This window comes from Sceloporus occidentalis, unplaced genomic scaffold (genome assembly GCF_023333645.1).
Source record: "Sceloporus occidentalis isolate IW3139 unplaced genomic scaffold, rSceOcc1.0.p SCAF_1, whole genome shotgun sequence".
In the NCBI taxonomy this organism is placed as follows: domain Eukaryota; kingdom Metazoa; phylum Chordata; class Lepidosauria; order Squamata; family Phrynosomatidae; genus Sceloporus; species Sceloporus occidentalis.
In genome coordinates this window covers 278,593,230-278,611,013 of record NW_028316981.1, presented here as the reverse complement: position 1 = coordinate 278,611,013, position 17,784 = coordinate 278,593,230, and the positions used below count along the sequence as shown (strand labels likewise).

Genomic DNA, 17,784 nt, shown 5'->3' with positions numbered 1-17,784 from the left:
TTTTGAATAAAACACATTTAACAGATAGTGCACTTCCTACTACTTGTTTTATCTTTAAAGTATTTGCTTAAGACTCAGTTATATCTTAACCTTGGCCGCTTTCTTCAGAGGAGGTTTTGCCATGGCCGTCCTCTGGGGCTGAGACAGTGTGACTTGCCCAAACTGGTTTCCATGGGTCTCCATGGCTGAGGGGGGATTCGAACCCAGGCCTCCAGAGCCATAGGCCAATACTCAAGCCTCTACAGCACTTGGACAATAGGACACTAGCGCCCCACAGACATGTTGGGTTAAGTATGGTCCAAAAGTACACACTGCAGAAACCCTCCAGTTTGGGACTGCTTTCACTGCCTTAAGCCTTTGCTCAGTGCTAGGGAATCCTGGGAATTGTAGTCTATTGTGTCCCCAGAGTTTCCTAGCATTGAGCCAGGCCCAAACTGGATTGTTTCCCTCAGTGTGTTTGTGGGAGGACTGGGACAGTCCACTTGTGTGCAACCCTTTCCTTGTCACGCTCCCCCCCTATTTTTTGTCCTGGAGTGGTACATTCCAAAGGCGGCGAGGGCGGGGTTTTAAAAAGGGAGCCAGGAGGAGGAGGAGGAGGAAGAAGACGGTTATTTTTGCCGTTGGCGCTTTCGGCGCATGCGCGGAGCGCGTGTGTGCGTACGGCGCATGCTCCGTGTGCGTCAGGGACCCCTTTTCCGTTGCTAGCTTTCCTATTCTCTCCTCCTCCGTTGTTTCCCTTCCGTTCCTTGGAGCCATGGCGGCGGACCCTCGTGTCAGGCAGATCAAGATCAAGACGGGCGTCGTGAAGCGGTGAGTCTGAAGGGCGATGTGGGCCCTCCCTTCCCCTTAAAGGGTCCTTCGTGATATTCATGGCCCTGTCCCTGCCAAGGAGGTAGAAACGGAGGACACACGGCATGATTGATGACAGCTTGGAAACACTTACGTAAATAGGGCCTCCTGCTTCTTAGCCCTGCTCCAGATTTAAGACGGGGGCACTTGGGAATCCTTCCTGGACCCGGGAGGAAATGTAGGACTGTCCTGGGAAAAGGAGTGCTGCAGATGGGTTTAAAGCCAGAGTCTCAGCCAGGGTTGGAAAGGAAAACTCGGAGCCTGCTTCAGGTCACTTTGGAGGAATGCTGTTTCAATGATGTCTGAATGCTAAGAGGCCAGAGGACGGGTCCTAAGGACTGAGCACAGCTTCTGGCCCCTGAAGATCCTCCAAAGCCACCCGAACCAGCTTTATTTTGGGCCATAGTTTATTTCGCTGCAGTTCCCAGCAGGAAATCCATCCAAATTACTGGGACCTCGATTCCAAAGTGAACCCAGCTTTTACAGTGCTTTGAACAGAGGAAAACGACAATCCACGTTTCACTGGTTACGTTTGAGTTACACACTTGCACCCCTGTGTCTTACGATCTCTATCCCTCGCAGGTTTGCCCATCAGTCAGTCAGTCTTTTTATCTACATGTCTGGTTTCACCCTCCCCAAACTGTCTCTGCAGTACTTCCTTGTTATTTGGGTTAGAGTCTTAAGTTAGGAGCCATTTCCAAAACTGCTTGCCTTTCAAAACAGAGACTTTGACACGACCTGAGTTCCCTCATCCTGGCAGCCTTTGCTCTTAGTACTATGATTTTCCCACTCCTGAACAAGTTAAACTCCAATTCAAATCTACCTACCACAGGATAGCGGCTGTTCCCTGGGGAAAAAAGGACAACATGACCCCAAAAAAGCTTTAAAACACTCAAGTCCAAAACCCATGTAGAAACAAACCACTTAGAGGCAGCTTTAACTGCCCTGGATCAGTGCTGTGGAATCGTGGGAATTGTAGTTTATTGTGGTACCAGAGCTCTCTTGACAGAGAAGGATGAATGTCTCATGAAACTACAGTTCCCAGAATTCCCCAGCATTGATCCAGGGCAGTTAAAGCGGTCTCAAACTGGATTATTTCTGCAGTGTGTTTTGGACCTCATATGACTATAATATGTTTCTTAGCCCTGCTCCAAATGGGGGACGTTTGGAAACTGTCCTGGACAGAAGGACGAAATTTGGAGGTGTCCTGGAAAAGGAGGACATCTGGTCACCCTGCCCCTGGAGTCAACTTGGAGACCCTATGGATGAGACATCTCCAAACCTCCCCCCATTCTCATGATCATGGTGTCTCCCCTGCCATTCTCCGCTGCTCTCCTTATGGTTCAAAACACATAGCAGAAATAATCCAGTTTGAGACCACTTTGATTGCCCTGGCTCACGGCTAAGGAAATCTGGGGACTGTAGTTTTGTGAGACATTGAGCCTTCTCAGAGCTCCAGTGCCACAGTAAATTAACAATTCCCAGGATTCCCTAGCACTGAGCCAGGACAGTTAAAGTGGTCTAAAACTGGATTATTTCTGCATTGTGTTTTGGACCAAAGTCTTGTTGATTCATGCCCACAATCTCCCTAATAGTGTCTATCCATCCGGCGTGCAGCCTTCCTTCCTTTCTACTGCCTTCCACCTTTCCCAGTATTATTGTTTTCCCCATGATTATTATTATTATTATTAACCTTTATTTATGAAGCGCTGTAAATTTACACATGAGTTGTGCCTTCTCATTATTGGACCATAGTATGACAGTCTCAGTTTCGTCATTCTGTCTTCCAGGGAGATTTCAGGCTTGATCTGCTCTAGGACCCATTTGTTTGTCTTTTGGGCTATCTCAAGATATCCTCAGCACCACACCTCAAATGAGTTGGTTTTCTTTTTATCCACTTTCTTCACTGTCCAGCTCTCACATCTGTACATAGTGATAGGTAATACCATGGTTTGGATGATTCTGACTTCGGTAGTCAGTTGTATATCTTTGCTCTTTAAAATCTTGTCTAGTTTGTTCATCGCTGACCTTCCCATCCCTAGTGTTCCTCTTATCTCTTTGCTGCAGTCTCTGTTCTTATCCCTAGCATCAGCAGAATTCAAAGACATGGCCATGTCTGGAACATTGGTAACCAAAGAGATCTTGTAGCACCTTTGAGACTGACTGTGCAAAAGAAGTTGTAGCACAAGCTTTCGAGGAAGTAGACTGGGTCTGCATCACACTGCAGAAATAACAAAAGTTTGATACTACTTTAGCTCCATGGCACAGTGTTGTGGAATGCTGGAATTTGCAGTTTTGTGAGCTATTTCACCTTCTCTGTCAGGGAATTCTGGTTCCACAACAAACTACCAATCCCAGCATTCCATCACATGGAGCCATGGCAGTTAAAGCAGTGTTGAGCTGCAACAATTCTGTAGTGTGGCAGCACCCCGAGTTTACAAAACCTCACACTACAACTACCTTTGCACAGTTAGTCTCAGAGGTGCTACAAGATCTCTTTGCATACTGATATTTCAGACCAACTAGGCCATGACTTTGAGTTCTAGCCACATCACAGGGGTGCACCCTGTGAGGTGGGTTATGCTAAGAGGTGTTGCCTGAGGAGCCAAGACCATCCAGTGAGTGGGAGTGGAGACTGCGTTTCCCCCAGCCAGCTGTAGTTCTTTAACCATTGTATTACACTGCCCCTACTTTCAGTATTTCTCATCTGCAAGGGTGTGTTTTCACTGTAGGCCAGCGGTCCCCAAACTCTGCTCTTTAAGGGATTTTGGACTTCAGCTCCCAAAATCCCAGACTATTGGCCAACATGGCTGATGCAGGCTTCTGGGAGCTGAAGTCCAAAATCTCTTAAAGGGCAGAGTTTGGGGACCAATGCTATAGGCAAACTATTGGTGAAATGGCTGTAGCTTGCAGCTACAGTATATGCACCTATACCCATAGGACTAGTCATATCATTGACAGGGGTGGGGGGTGTCCTCAGATTAGGGAATGTCATTGAGCAGGGAGTGGTAGAGAAGTGTTGGAGGACAGTCTCAGATATAACATTGCTGGTGTTAAAGTAAAATTCAACAGGCAGTCTGGCTTCTGCACCTGGAATTTGAGGCAAGGGTACCATTTTGTTCTTGAACTCAGAAGGCATAATAAAATTATCTCTTATGCTTATGTCTAAGATGAGGTAGCATGGTCTCTGGATCAGTGCTGTGCCTTCCAAGTATATGTAGCACCTTGAATACGTTTTCCAAAGGGTGGAATTGTAAATGGAGTTAGGTATTCTGTAGTGAACAGAGAGTGCTAGTTACCCCAGAGTGATTTATCTGAACTAAAGAAAAGTGTTGTTTGTGGTTACTGGAGAAAATAGGAATAGTTGATTCAGAAAACAACACTTTCAGTTTGAATAACCATGCATGGAATAATACATCCCTGATTCTGATACAGTAGCTAGCAATGCTAGGATCAGTCTCTGCAAAGGTAGATTTCCACAGGTGCCTACAGTGCCAACCTTTTCACACGGCTTATATATTACATAGTTACTAGGTGACTGTATCTTTTAAGAAACATGGTTAACTGTCTTTTAATCTGTTTCAAGTGTTTTTAATATGATTATTTAGTTGTTTTTAAGTTTGTAGTAGCTATCATTTTAGTTGTATTCAGTTAACACATAGTGAACTGCCTTGGATCCATTATTGTGAGAAAGGTGGGATTTGAATTGAATGACAGTACATTATACCCAGTAATGTCTGTGCACAAGCAAACTAGCTTTATCCTGACAATAAATACAAACAAAATTAGATCATGTTTAGGGGAAACAATATGGATTAATCTTGTTTATGTGCCCAGGTGAACAGAGAACAAGTTCACAAAGGCAGTCTAGTAGTAAAGAATGGCAATCATTGGCTGCAAATTCTATCTCAGAAGGGTAGTTCTGTTCTGAGATTTTCGTTTGCTGACCACATTTCTGAAGTGTAGGAGATAATTGAACTCTTGCTTGCATACTTTCCAGACTTTTGGTTTTGCAGTCTTCTTCCTGAAGACTAGTTACAGACCCAGTTGTGTAATTACTGTTCTGAACAAATGAATGGGCAATCTGTTTGCTGTCATGGATTCACAAGTACTTAATGTGCTGCCTCCGCATGTGAAAAACCATCTGACTTCATCAAACCAACTTGATGCTACTTAAATAGCTTTGATAATGAGACAGTAATTGGTATTCTATTAAGTGTCTTTTTAATTTTAAGAGTATCACACAGGATGGAAATTGAGAGTCATAGAATGCCATTGCAGAAGCCCAAAGCTTCACATTAAGCCTAAATCAAATCCTTAGAAGTTTATTTTTGTAATTTTATTAGATACTTTGTTAGCAAAACAGCAGCTTATGAATTGGCCTTCTGATCTAATACTGGAAAAAGAAACATGCGGTAATACTGTTAATTGGAAAACAGAAGCATGTATAGACAGGAAGTATCACAGTGTGTCACTCATCCTACTATGTCTGCTCCTGATTAGGGTTCTAGCCAGTGTGGAAAAGAAGCCTTGTATTACTATTTAAAGATCATGGGGCTAGTTTTAGGATGGAGTTTAGAAGAAAAGACCTAGTCTGTTTTCCACCACCCTGAAACTTGTTGCCACTCTTCTGTATAACAGTAAATGTGTATAGCAGTAGCTCTGAACCCCAAAGCTGTGAGTTCCCCACTTATGCATTGTGAATTCTTTGTAGTGATAGAAAGTAAACCTAATGGCTTAAAGCATATTTTGGGAAGGAATCCAGGATGGAATGCTACTGTAGGCACTGGAAATGCATGGGAATTTCAGAAATAACATGTTTCAGACATGTCTGTGTGACCATTAGCTTTTCATGATGAAAGCCAAGCTGTTCATGGAAAAACCTTCACGTTCCTGCATAAAGGAACATGATAGGCCCAGGAACCTGAAGGGCTGTGCTTTTCCACATAAATCTGCTAGAACTCTCTGGTTATCATTTGAGGCTGTCTTTCATTGCCTTTGTCATCTGACTCAAAAGTTAAGTAGGTGGTGAAGGTAGAAAGGTCTTGTGGCACTCCTTCTGTCGACAACTTTGTTATCTCAGCATCCAACAAAGATCTTTTTATTTGCCATAGTGATTCAACATGTCATGTATGCCAAATTGACTGTTTCATCTGTTCTGTGTAAGTTTATGGCTCTGTTCCAATTTCTTGCTTCTGCTCTTGTAATGGTTTGTATATGTACCTAAAAATGCCATTATTTTATTGTTTGCTTTCCTGATAGTTTTTACTGAAAGATGGAATAGAAATAATGTGGATAAATGCAGATAAATAATCCATTTATATAATGCCTTTTTGATTACATATTCAAGCTGGTTTACAGATTAAATACTAATTTAGTCATAGCCTCTTTCTCCTCAGTTTTGTGTGTTTAAAACCTTGTTCTTTTATTTGTTCTAAATATTAATTGGTCTGTGCGTATAGATAATAAATATAGGTCTGTACATTCCTCACCAGAATTTTACTTCTTGATTTTCATGAATGGGCCTACCCCTATGGTTTCCTACTTTCTTAGGCATGGAACAGATGGGCCAAATGAAGTGGCTTCCAACTGCTTAGGGTGTGATCTGACGCTAGTGCTTTGTAAGGTGTGTGAAGGAAAGTAGGGTGGTTTGTAAATGAAAGAGCTGAGAAGTGATGAGATTTTTACGAGGTTTTGGTTAAATTTAGAAGCAGGAGAGTGGGAAAAGCTGCTGCTTAGAAACTGCTGAAGTCAGAGGATTTATTCTTCATTATCTTTCAGCACCTAGAAAAGAATACTACAATAGGAAAAATCAACATGAATTTCTGAGCATGTCATACTAGACTAACCTTACCTTTAATAATATAGTTATAGGCTTGCTAGATGAGAATACAGTGAATGTAATTTATCTTGATTTCAGTATCAATATCTGCCAAGGGCCCCTATGATATACTTGCAAAGAAAGTGGTAACTACAGATAGGATTATGCTAGGCAGATTAGTAAATTGATAGACCAAACCCGGAGACTACTTATCTGTAGTTACCAGAGAGAAGTGGTAGGTGGAATACCACAGATTTCTGTCCTGGGTAGTTCATTATCTTTATTTATAAAGACAAACTGGATAAATAAAGTCAGGGCATGCTCATCAAATTTGCGAGTGATACCAAAGAGAGAATGGTAACTAATACTTCAAAAAGACAATGTCAGGATTCAAGATGATATTAACATTGGACTAATATTAACAACAGGGATAATGTAAGGTACTATATGTGGGTGGGAAAATTATATACATATGGGGGTGGGGTGTGGCAATACAAGACTTGGGAGCTGTATGTCTGAAAAAGAGCTGGGGATCCTAGCAAACCATGAATTGAACATGAATCATCACCATAATTTGGGGTGGGGGGAAGATGGTGGATTTGGTCCAGTTGAAGCCCTATGTCTAGTTGTGGACAGACAGATCAAGAATAATATTTACATGCTAGAACATTCCTGGAAGAGAGTGGCCAGAATGGTGAAGGTTCTTGAAGCCATCCCCTTTGAGGAATGGTTGAGGTAAGTGAACATATTTAGCACTGAAAGGGGAGATTGAGAGATGGTACACTAACCAGTCTCAGTTGTCTGTAGACTTGTGCCATGGCAGATAGAGCAAACTTAGGGCACGAACAGACAGGTCAAAATAAAGCTGCTTCAGGTCGCTTTGGAGGTTTGTTGTTTAAATGACACACACATCTTAAGAGGCCAGAAGCTGTGCCAAAGCTGCGCTCCAGTCCTTAGGACTGGAGCATGGCTTTGGTATGGCTTCCAGCCCCTTAGGACGCATGCAGCATTTAAACAACATACCTCTAAAGTGACCTGACGCAGCTTTATTTTGGCCTGTGTGTTTGGACCCTTATTTTCTGTTGCTTCAAAGGAACAAGTGTGTTTTCCATTGCTTTAGAGGAACATCCAAGGAACTTTCATTGAGGTTTTTAAATAGAGGTTGAATGGCCACCTGTCAGGGATGTTTTAGTTTGAATTCCTGAGTTGTTAGGAGGGTTGCATTGGCCTGTTACAGACTGCCAAAATAAAGCTGCTTCAGGTCTCTTTGGAGGTATGCTATTTAAATGATGCATGAGTCCTAAGAGTCCGGAGGTCGCGCCAAAGCCACACACCATTCCTAAGCACTGGAGTGCAGCTTTGGTGCAGCTTCCGGATTCTTAGGATGCATGCATCATTTAAACAACATACCTCCAAAGAGACCCGAAGCAGCTTTATTTTGGCTGTCTGTAACAGGCCATTGTATAGCTCTTGGGGGTTCTTCCAACTCATTAATTCTATAGTGTGATTCTCTTATCTTGTGTAACTTCCAAAATCATCTTCCTGTATGTATTAATTATTTTGTATGCAGACAGATTACCCTAGATTAGAACATCATATTTCCTGGATACTGGGCCAGGTAGTAAGAATATAATAAAAACAAATTTGTATACACTTTGCTAGTCATGGGAAGGAATTGAATGGTAGTCAACAAAGTAAGTTAGTGTATAATTCCAGTGAACATTTCCAGTGATAGAAAGGGATTTCAACACAGGAATAAAATCTTTGTGGAAGATGTCTAAAAAAGGAAACAGGTTTGTTTGACTTGTGACAATGGCTGCCCCGGAGAGCTCCATACTCTTTGTGAAACTGACTAATGTTAAGTGGGGAGCTGATGGGAATGAAGCTGTTCCAGTTCTTTACTGCAGTTAAGGCATTTGGGCTACTGTCTTGGCACTGACAGAAGTGATGGAGGAAAAACAAGCCAGGAGTTGATTGCTGAAGCAATGGTTACTTGCCTGGGAGGCTGATTCTGGTTTGTTCAATTTAAAGCAATCTTAGCTTAGTACTACAGGCATTGAGTAGTGGAAAACAGTTGTGACTTCATAGGAAAAAGCCTGTCCCATGTGCTCAGTAACATAAAGTCATATATATGGGCAAACAAATTAGGCCTGAAACAGATTTTGTTTTTTGCACAGAGGCAGACTCCTTTTTACCACCTGATTTCAAACCATTTAGAGCTCTTCTTTTTGATTGCAGCAAATCAGGTTGGGGCTGGAAGTAGATAGCCAGCCAGCAGTGGCCAAAGTCATCTTCCTATTGTGGGAGGAGGCTAGGACCTCATTTGACCAAGACTATATGAAATTCCATCAGGGATGTCAATAAAGTCTTCTGGATCTGTCATCCTCCATAGTGAGCCATTGAAATTGGCTAGATAAGCCTTTAAGTGACCTTGGGCAAGTCACATGCTCTTCTGGCAAATCTTGCCCAACCCCCCCTCCCCCATGATAGGGTTGCCTTGGGGTCACTGCAAGTTGGAAATGACTTGAAGGCACACAACAGCAATAAGAGATAACTTTTGTGGGCAGAATACATTATTATTATTATTATTTCTATTTCCCTCCTTTCCCTATGGATCGAGGCAGGTTCACAACAAAATCACATACAATCATAGAAATATCAAACATTACACTTCCCTTAAAATAACCCTCCAAAAACACAATAGTACAGTATAATACAATACAATATAAAACAATACATGTGCCGAACCAGAGTTAGTATTCAGATTCATCTCTTACACAGTTGGGAATAGAGAAAAAGATGAGTATATTGCTCAAATTGTTTAGCCTGATCATGTACTGATACTTTCATGTTGACTTTTCACACTCACATGTCTAGATCTAGAGAAAGTACTAATCCTAATAGATCAAAGAAAGAAACAGAGAAGTGAAACAAAATGGCAGGCATGCTGTCTAGAGTTCTTTCTCACTAATCATTTTATATAAGCATTGATGCTTCTTTGCTTCCAAAACTTGAAACAAGCTGTTGATCGACAGCCAAGAGATTTTGAGCTTCATCATCTATGGTGGCCCAGTGTGGAATTTGAAGTCACCCAAGATTAGTAGCCTTGGGGCTCTCAGTACCATGCATGAAAGAGACACTTAAGCAGTGAAGTGCTTCAAGTTGTTTCCAACTAACGGCAGCCCTAAAGAAGAAGGCCTATGACAGAGTTTTCTTGGCAAAATTTGTCCGTGGGGTTACCTTTGCCTCCCATTCTGAGGTTGAGAGAGTGCCCAAACTCACCCAGTGGGTTCCCTGATCCACAAGCCCTGATCCACAAGTCAGTCCAACGCTCACGCCACTACACCATGCTGACTGTAGTAGAGTTTATGGTATACAAATAGAACGGTATACAAGTAGAAGGCTTTGAGCAAAGAGAGGGATTGTTCCTCATCCAGGCTCTCAAGCCAGTTTCTGTGTGTCATGTTTGAACACTAAGTGACACAGAATGTTTGTTTGTTTTTTGGAGAGACATATCTCCTTGCCAAAACACAGTCGATACATTGAGATAAATTTTATCTCAGCTGTTCTGAGCATATTGTTTAAAACACTTGAGGTGACAGTGTCATAAAATCTAGCTTGATGATCTAGGTTCTTTGGGAATTCAATAATAAAACATAAATTTGGGACACTAAGGTGGGTTACAAACCGCCGCTTTGCGGCGGTCTCCCGGCGCTGCTGTTTGCTCCGCAAGGGAGTCGCAGCAGCCAAACCGCACGACTCCCTTGTGGAGCAAAAAAGGAGCTCCAAAATGGAGCTCCTTCTCGCGGCGTGGCTATGATGCCGCGAAGCGCCGCTGGCGCACTCACAGCATCATAGCTGCCGTGACACGTGCGGAAGCACAGTGTCTGCTACGTAAAAATGGCGGCGGCCGTCTGGAACGCCCGCCATCATTTTTTTACGTGCGGAGCGCGTATTAGGGTTAGGGAGGTGCGGAAGCACCGCACCTCCCTAACCCTAGTACGCGCTCTGCACGTACTTTAATGGCGGTGTGTAACCCGCCTAAAATACCCTGTTTGCTAAAATGAGGGTCAATGTATAGTTCACGTATTATTACATGTACCTTTTAGATGGTACTGCAGTGAATGCATAACACCTACCCTGGTTTTGGTAGGATGGGAGTAATGAGCCAACTTCAACACAGCTGTCTGTCCTTCACCAGCCATCTTATGCAAATGGACCATCATGGGACTGTCTTACAATAGACACTTGCAGAGCAGTTCTGTAGAGGCTAAAATATGATTGACTCATAGATTTACTCATTGTCTTGCTAAACTTAATATCCAAACTTTGTTAAGCGGTAACTAAGTTAGTTACGTTAGTCAATTCAAGTTGGGGCGATATACAAGAGAAATAACGAATAATCTGAAATGTACCTCCTTTGGCTGTTTCAAAAGCGTAGTGGCTCTGAAAACTACTGTGGACACAGTATGTTAGGGGCATGTGAAAATAGCACTGACATTTGCCCATAGTTTGCCTCTGATTAAATGAAAGTGACACCAGTAGATTAGAATGAGACTAAGACAATTCACATTGCAATTGTATTAGTTTAACTTTAACAATCTTTTAACACTCTTGTTTAAATGTAGCTGACATACCATAATTACAAATCTACAAGCCTTGATTATAGAATTTTGCATCATGAACCTATGGGAGAAGTGTATTGATTTTTTGGGTAAAGCAGCCCTTTTAGAAACCATCTTTCTAAAAACATGGAATCTTCCCAAGTTTGTTCTTTTACCTGTAGCTCTAACACATTGATACTGTTTTATAATCACCCAGAGTGCCGAGAGTCAAATAGCTTGTTAATATTTTTTTCACATTAGTTTTTTAAATCATGTTTCCCTTAAAACCAAGAATAAAACAATTATCTACCACTGTAGCTTCAGGTACCTTCTGACTTACGATAACCTTAAAGTCCCATGATGGGCAATCTCTATCATGGGACTTTCTAGTTAAGATTTATTCATAGAGTTTTACCATTGCCTTTCTCTGAGGCTGAGAGACTTCCTCTGTGACTTGCCCAAAGTCATCACGTGGACTTCCATGGCCAAGCAGGGATTCATACCCTGGTCTCAAGGGTCATAATCAAACCACTAAACCATACTCTCCAGTCTCACAAATATACTATGTAGTACACTACCTGTGTATTATGCATATGCAAGTACAGGTACTCCAAAATCTAAAAATAATAATAATCTGAAACACTTCTGATCCCGAGTATTTAAGAGGTACTTAGCCTGTAACTAAAAATCAATATAAGACTTGTTGGTGAAAATAGATGGTGCCACCTTTGTATTTTGTCCCATAAAATTCTCATGGTCATGCTTAAAATTCCTCTCCTGCCTTTCTGTTTGTGCAGTCTGTATGAGGAAATAGGAACAGGATGCAACTGGCCCATCATCCTGCTGTCTTGACCAAAGATCTGTCTAGTTCTCTTCCTTTTCTTACAACCATAAAGTTCATGTCTGCGGGTTTTCTTTCCTATAAAAGCTGCATGTTACTGGATTATACTGAAGACCTATCAAGTTACAGAGTGCCCAGTATCTAATCAGACAGAGGAGCTTTTCCCTTTCAGAAGTGGGAGCAGGGCCTGGAAAAGAGACAAATTGCATACGTTTGGTATTTAGCCCAGTTTTTTTAATGATGTCATCATACCTTTTATTTCAAAGTTCTGCGCTACTGAGATTTTAAACTGAGATTTCTTTCAGTTATAAGCTGGTGTGAACTTTTTGCATGTTGTGCTAGTATGCACTATTGGCTCAGTGGCCATATTCTGGTTGGAACCAGCACTTGGATTTTACATTGTAAACAAGTTAGTTAGGAAACTGAAGGCCTTGTATTGGATTTTTAAAGTTAGATATTGATGAGTTAAGTGATTTAAATTTTATGAATTTTTAATAGATTTTTGTGCACCGTTGGATTAAACGATTAAATGCATTTTAAATGTAGATTGCTTTAATATGCGTACATCTTGTTTGTTCTTTTAATTGATGTGTGTGTTTAACCAATATCTTTTTAACAAATGTTTTCTGTTCATTATTGTTGTTCCTCACCTTGGTCCATGGGGAGGGGCAAGTAAGAATAATAATAATAATAATAATAATAAGTCTCAGTGCTAGGGAATCCTGGGAATGGTAGTTTATTGTGGCACCAGGGCTCTCTGACAGAGAAGGCTAAATGTGTCACAAAACTACAGTTCCCAGAATTTCCTAAGATTGAGCCAGGGCAATGGTCTCAAACTGGATTATTTCTGCAGTGTGTTTGGTCTATTGACTCATCAAAATGAGACTTATATAAAGGTATGGAGTGAAAGAGACGTATAGGAGGGTATGGAGTGAAACATTTGTAAAAGGTTAAATTGAAACAGTAGTGTACACAGTCTTGACATAGTCTGGTTGAAGTCAGTAGAAAGGGCATTTGTCACTGCCAAAATAGAATGAAATATTCAAACTACATCTTATGATTTTCATCTTTGTAAAATTTAGTTTAGATTATCTAGTTTAGATAATGATGTAGAACTAAGCAGAGCTGTACATAGCGGCCCTGAAAATAAAGAGAGGAAAGTATGGTTTTCTTGATATATCAGCCTGCCTAAGGTAAAATGGCACACATACTGCCTAGTTTGGCTATATGTTCCATCTAGGCAGCCCTGTTTGCACAAAGTGGACTTCCCTATTGCCAGCTGCTAAAGGGGAACGAGCCGCTTACAGAGCTCCATCTGCCTAGTTGGCAGTAGTTTGTTGTGCATATGAGGTTCTGGATCACAGCCTTTGACTTTGAGATGACTGACTGGATTACAACTATTAAAGCTTAGTTAATAAAATGCTGCAATCAAAGTAGTGTTGTTTTTTCCTGTTTTGCAAAGTGACATTTCTGCATTGGCTTCTGGCGGCTTTAAGCTCTTAAAATTGGCAAAGCAAAAAGTCCTAATATTTACTGCTTCCTGTAAACAACTTGAGACATCAACTAAAAATGCACAATATGCAGTTGTTTATGGAAATTTGAAAATGGATGGCCTATTGAGTGAGAAAGAATTGTTCTTACGGCAACATTATTCTTGGGTAGTTTTTATTGGTGTGTTTATACATGCAGATTATCGTTGTATTTCATGGCAGCGTAGGCATAGATACAACTAAAGGGTTTTCTGACAAGCGTCAGCTTCCCCTGAACTCCCATCTAATTCACCCATCACACACACACCCATTTTTAAATCTATAATTTCAAGATGTAGCCTGCAGAAAAGTTATTTGTTCTATGTTAGGCCATCCAAATGTGAACATTACTGAGAGTTTCTTCTACCTTGTATTCTGTGCTAAAAGCTGGTTTGGATTTTGGTGTGCTGTAGCATATTCATAGCACTTGGTTAACCAACTGAATACAAAGGTATCAGAAAACTCCAATTACTGTTCCCACAAATGAAAATTAATCATGTAGAGGCTGCCCTACTTAATGCAGCATGCAAAATAACACTGAACACCCTAGTTTTCAAAAATATGAACTCTAGTCCTCTTGATGCCAGTGGGGCTACATGCCATGTCAAACTCTAGTTTTCTAAACACTTGTTCAGCAATCAGAAGTGACAAATTTAGAATATATGTACAGTATTCTCAAAAATGATACATCAGCAGCATCATTAATTGTATTTATACCCCACTCTTTAGGAATGATCTCAGAATGGCTTACAAATGGTTAGATAGTTCTCTGCCCTCAGGCTTACAATCTAAAATGACATGACACAAAAGGAAAAGGGAATGGCAGTGGGGAAGGGGATCAAGTCTAGCGGTTCTTCTCTCCCTCTGAGGCCAGTGCCATGGCAGAAGCAATGGAGGGAGGGCCCTTCTTCTGTCTCTGGGCTAGGTCTGGTAGAGCTGCGCCTGCCCCTTCTGTCTTTGACACTCTCTTCTATCTTTGGCTTCAGTGACAGGGTATAGAATAGTTTTAAGAAGCGGAACTGAAAAAAATACTGTACTTATGACTGATGCTATACCCATAATAGTGTTTACAAATAGCTAAAGGTACATTTTTAAAAGTGTTTCAGCAATAAAGCTAGGAGTATAAATTAGTTAAAGGTTTAATGTCAGTTTGGGATTTTGTAAAGCATATATAATTGTATTTTGTTTTATGTTAGTTTAATTCCACTATGCATTTTATGAGTAACTCAGTATACTAATGTGGACAATTTTTGTGACCTTCTAGATCAATTCTATCAGCATAAGCCAGTTGTGAGCTGTACTTGATTGGATGGGAATAAGCAGGGTATGTTACGGGTCTTCCAGCTGACTTTGACTTAATGGTGATCAATTTATTCCTAGGGCTTTCTTGGTAGGATGTATTCAGAATACATTTGCCAATGCTTCCTATTAGACTGAAATACAGTGGAACCTCGCCATACGCTGTCTTGACATACGCGGACTTGAGCGTATGCGCTCAAGCCGCGGGGCAGAAGGGGCGGCGATGGGCGCACGCGCCCGTTGCACCCCGCGCGCGCCCGTGCCGCTGCGCACGAGCCCCATTGTTTCCAATGGGGCTCGAGCATAGGCGGAATTCACCTTACGTGGGGGAATCCGGAACGGATCCCCCGCGTAAGGCGAGGACGGACTGTAATATGACTCTTGGGCCCAATACAGATTAGAAGAAAGAGGCGGCCAGAGGCAACTCTCCTCATTGCCGCTTCTTCCCATGAAACCACCAAAGCTTCATGGGAAGAACATGGTGACATGTTTTGTGCGTCACACCATTTGTACGCGTCACACAAGACGCGTCATGGACGCACGCACCATATGGACTGCGCTGTGTCAAGATGGCGCCACCCATACATATTAGGGTTCGGGAGCTTGCTGTTCCTGTGTGCTCTCGAACCCTAAAAATCACCGCCGCCACAAAGCACCCGTTTGTACTGGACCATAGGCTGTAAAAAAGAAGTGGGTTTCTGTGACTCAGTGGAGAATCCAAACCCTGGTGTCCCAGAGTTTTAGCCCAACACCCAAACCATTGCACCATTATGACTCACCCTTATGATGATTTTGAAAAAGATCCACCAGCTTTTCCTAAAATTTCCTTACAACAGAGGGGATAATAGACTGCCCTCAGGTTTAGAATCTAAAAAGACACAACACAAAAGGAGAAGGGAATGGGGGGGGGGGGGGAGGGGATCAGGTCCAGCATTCTTCTCTCCCTCTGAGGCCTGGACCAAGGCAGGTGGACCGGAGGGAGGGCTCTTTTTCTTCATCGAGGCCGGGCCAATGGTGTTGGGCCTGTCCTTTCGCTCCCTCTAAGGCCAGAAGATGACTGTTGGAAGGAGGGAGGGGAGGGCTCTTCCTGTTCAGGCCTGATGTAATGTCAGCATTTTGAGCTGGAAGTAAGGGTTGTTGAAATTGATAAACTGGAGTAAAAACAATCTTTCTGTCCATGTATGTGCGTCATAGCCAGTAATACATCCATAATGCTTTGCTAGTGGCTAGCAATGGTAAATGTATGTGACACAACACAGATATGAGTTCACTGTCTTTTAAAGGGTGTAGCTCTGGACTCTGTAATCTAGAAAATAATACCCCACACTGGAAAAAGTCTGCTTTTGCAGTAAACATATATATAGAATTGTGTTTTCAATTGGGTATCCAGAGTTATATTTGTATTCATGACTATACTGGTTGAGTATCCCTTGCCTGAAAATCCAAAATCTGAAATGCTTCAAAATCCAAAACGTTTTTTGTCATTTAAAAAAATTATTCAGACACACATTTCTTAATATAAAACACACATATAGGTTTATAACATTAGAAAGAAAACAAACAAAGAAAGAAAAAACTTACCTACTTCTACATGAGCATCTACAATTACTACCATAATAACTTTAAGGATGGGGTCAACTGATTACTTCCAGATTGCCAGAGCATTGTGTCAACTAACTGTTAATTCTACTTCCCCAATCTCATATACACATCCTGAGAGAGAGAGAGAAGAAACCATATTCTAATAGCAATGTTAGTTATTGATAAATGGAAATAAGCAAGTAATAAAGAATTAGCAGAAATGATTATAAAAAAAACTTAGAAAGAAAAGTGAAAAACGGGGTGAAATGTGAAATACAGAGAACCAGTACTTAACAACACAAGAGCTAGGATTTCCTCAGTTAACAATGTCTGTGTTATAGCTTTCAGTCATCAATTTGTTTATCTGTTAGAGTACCAGACATAGGTGTTTATCACACTATACTCTTACAGTGCTACTATTCCACTTTCACTGCTCTAGCTGCCTCCTGTTGCATTCTGGGATTTGCAGTTTTAAGGAGGGGTATTTAGAATTCTCAGGCTGAGAATTCTAAATACCCCTCCTTAAAACTGCAAATCCCAGAATGCAACAGGAGGCAGCTAGAGCAGTGAAAGTGGAATAGTAGCACTGTAAGAGTATAGTGTGATAAACACCAGAGTGTCTGGATTAAGGATGAGACATTCAAAATATGCCTTGCTTGGTTTTATAATCTAAATGTGTAAATACGCTATGCCAAATGAATGAATACTTCTTTCTGGATATCCAAATGATTGTGTAGACAGCTATTTGATATTCAGCTGCTTTGTTCTGACTGTTCCTACTGATCACAGCATATAGTGTTTGAAATAGTGTGCAACAATACACTTGAGACTTGTTTGCTTTGAGGCTTGTTTCAAGTATGACATGAAATACTTATACCAAGAATATTTGTTACATTACCTGGGGTTTTGTGGAGTCAAAATACTAGGCAGCAGGCTAATTCAATTGACAGTATTTTATTTGACTATGGTCAAATATTCCACGAAGTCAAGAATGTCCTGATGCAAGTGGCAGACTATCATTATTGAATGACATGGTCATCCAAAAGCAGTGATGGGGATGGGGGTCTTTTCCATCCCGATTCTGCAGAACCTGTTGGGCTCTCTTTTTCAAGCAGGGAGCATAGGATTCAAACAGAAATAAGAAACAAAGATGGGCCACTCTCAACAGAAACATTTTTTTGTTGTGGTTGCCAGTAGCCAGAATTTTATAAATTATGTGTGTGCATTCACGTGCATGCAATGCTGCTCCATACAACCCAC

General features: G+C 41.4%; 1 protein-coding gene across 1 annotated transcript in view; it reads left to right on the top strand.

Annotated features, from left to right (window-relative positions):
• The first annotated feature begins 655 nt into the window (after window positions 1–655).
• Window positions 656–17,784, top strand: part of LOC149323952 (tubulin-specific chaperone A-like) — a 37,813-nt gene continuing 20,684 nt past the window's right edge. Inside the window, exon 1 of the mRNA XM_089494564.1 lies at window positions 656–810. Coding sequence (XP_089350690.1) covers window positions 755–810 — 56 coding nt within the window. The 5' untranslated portion in view covers window positions 656–754. The remainder of the gene's footprint in view (window positions 811–17,784) is intronic.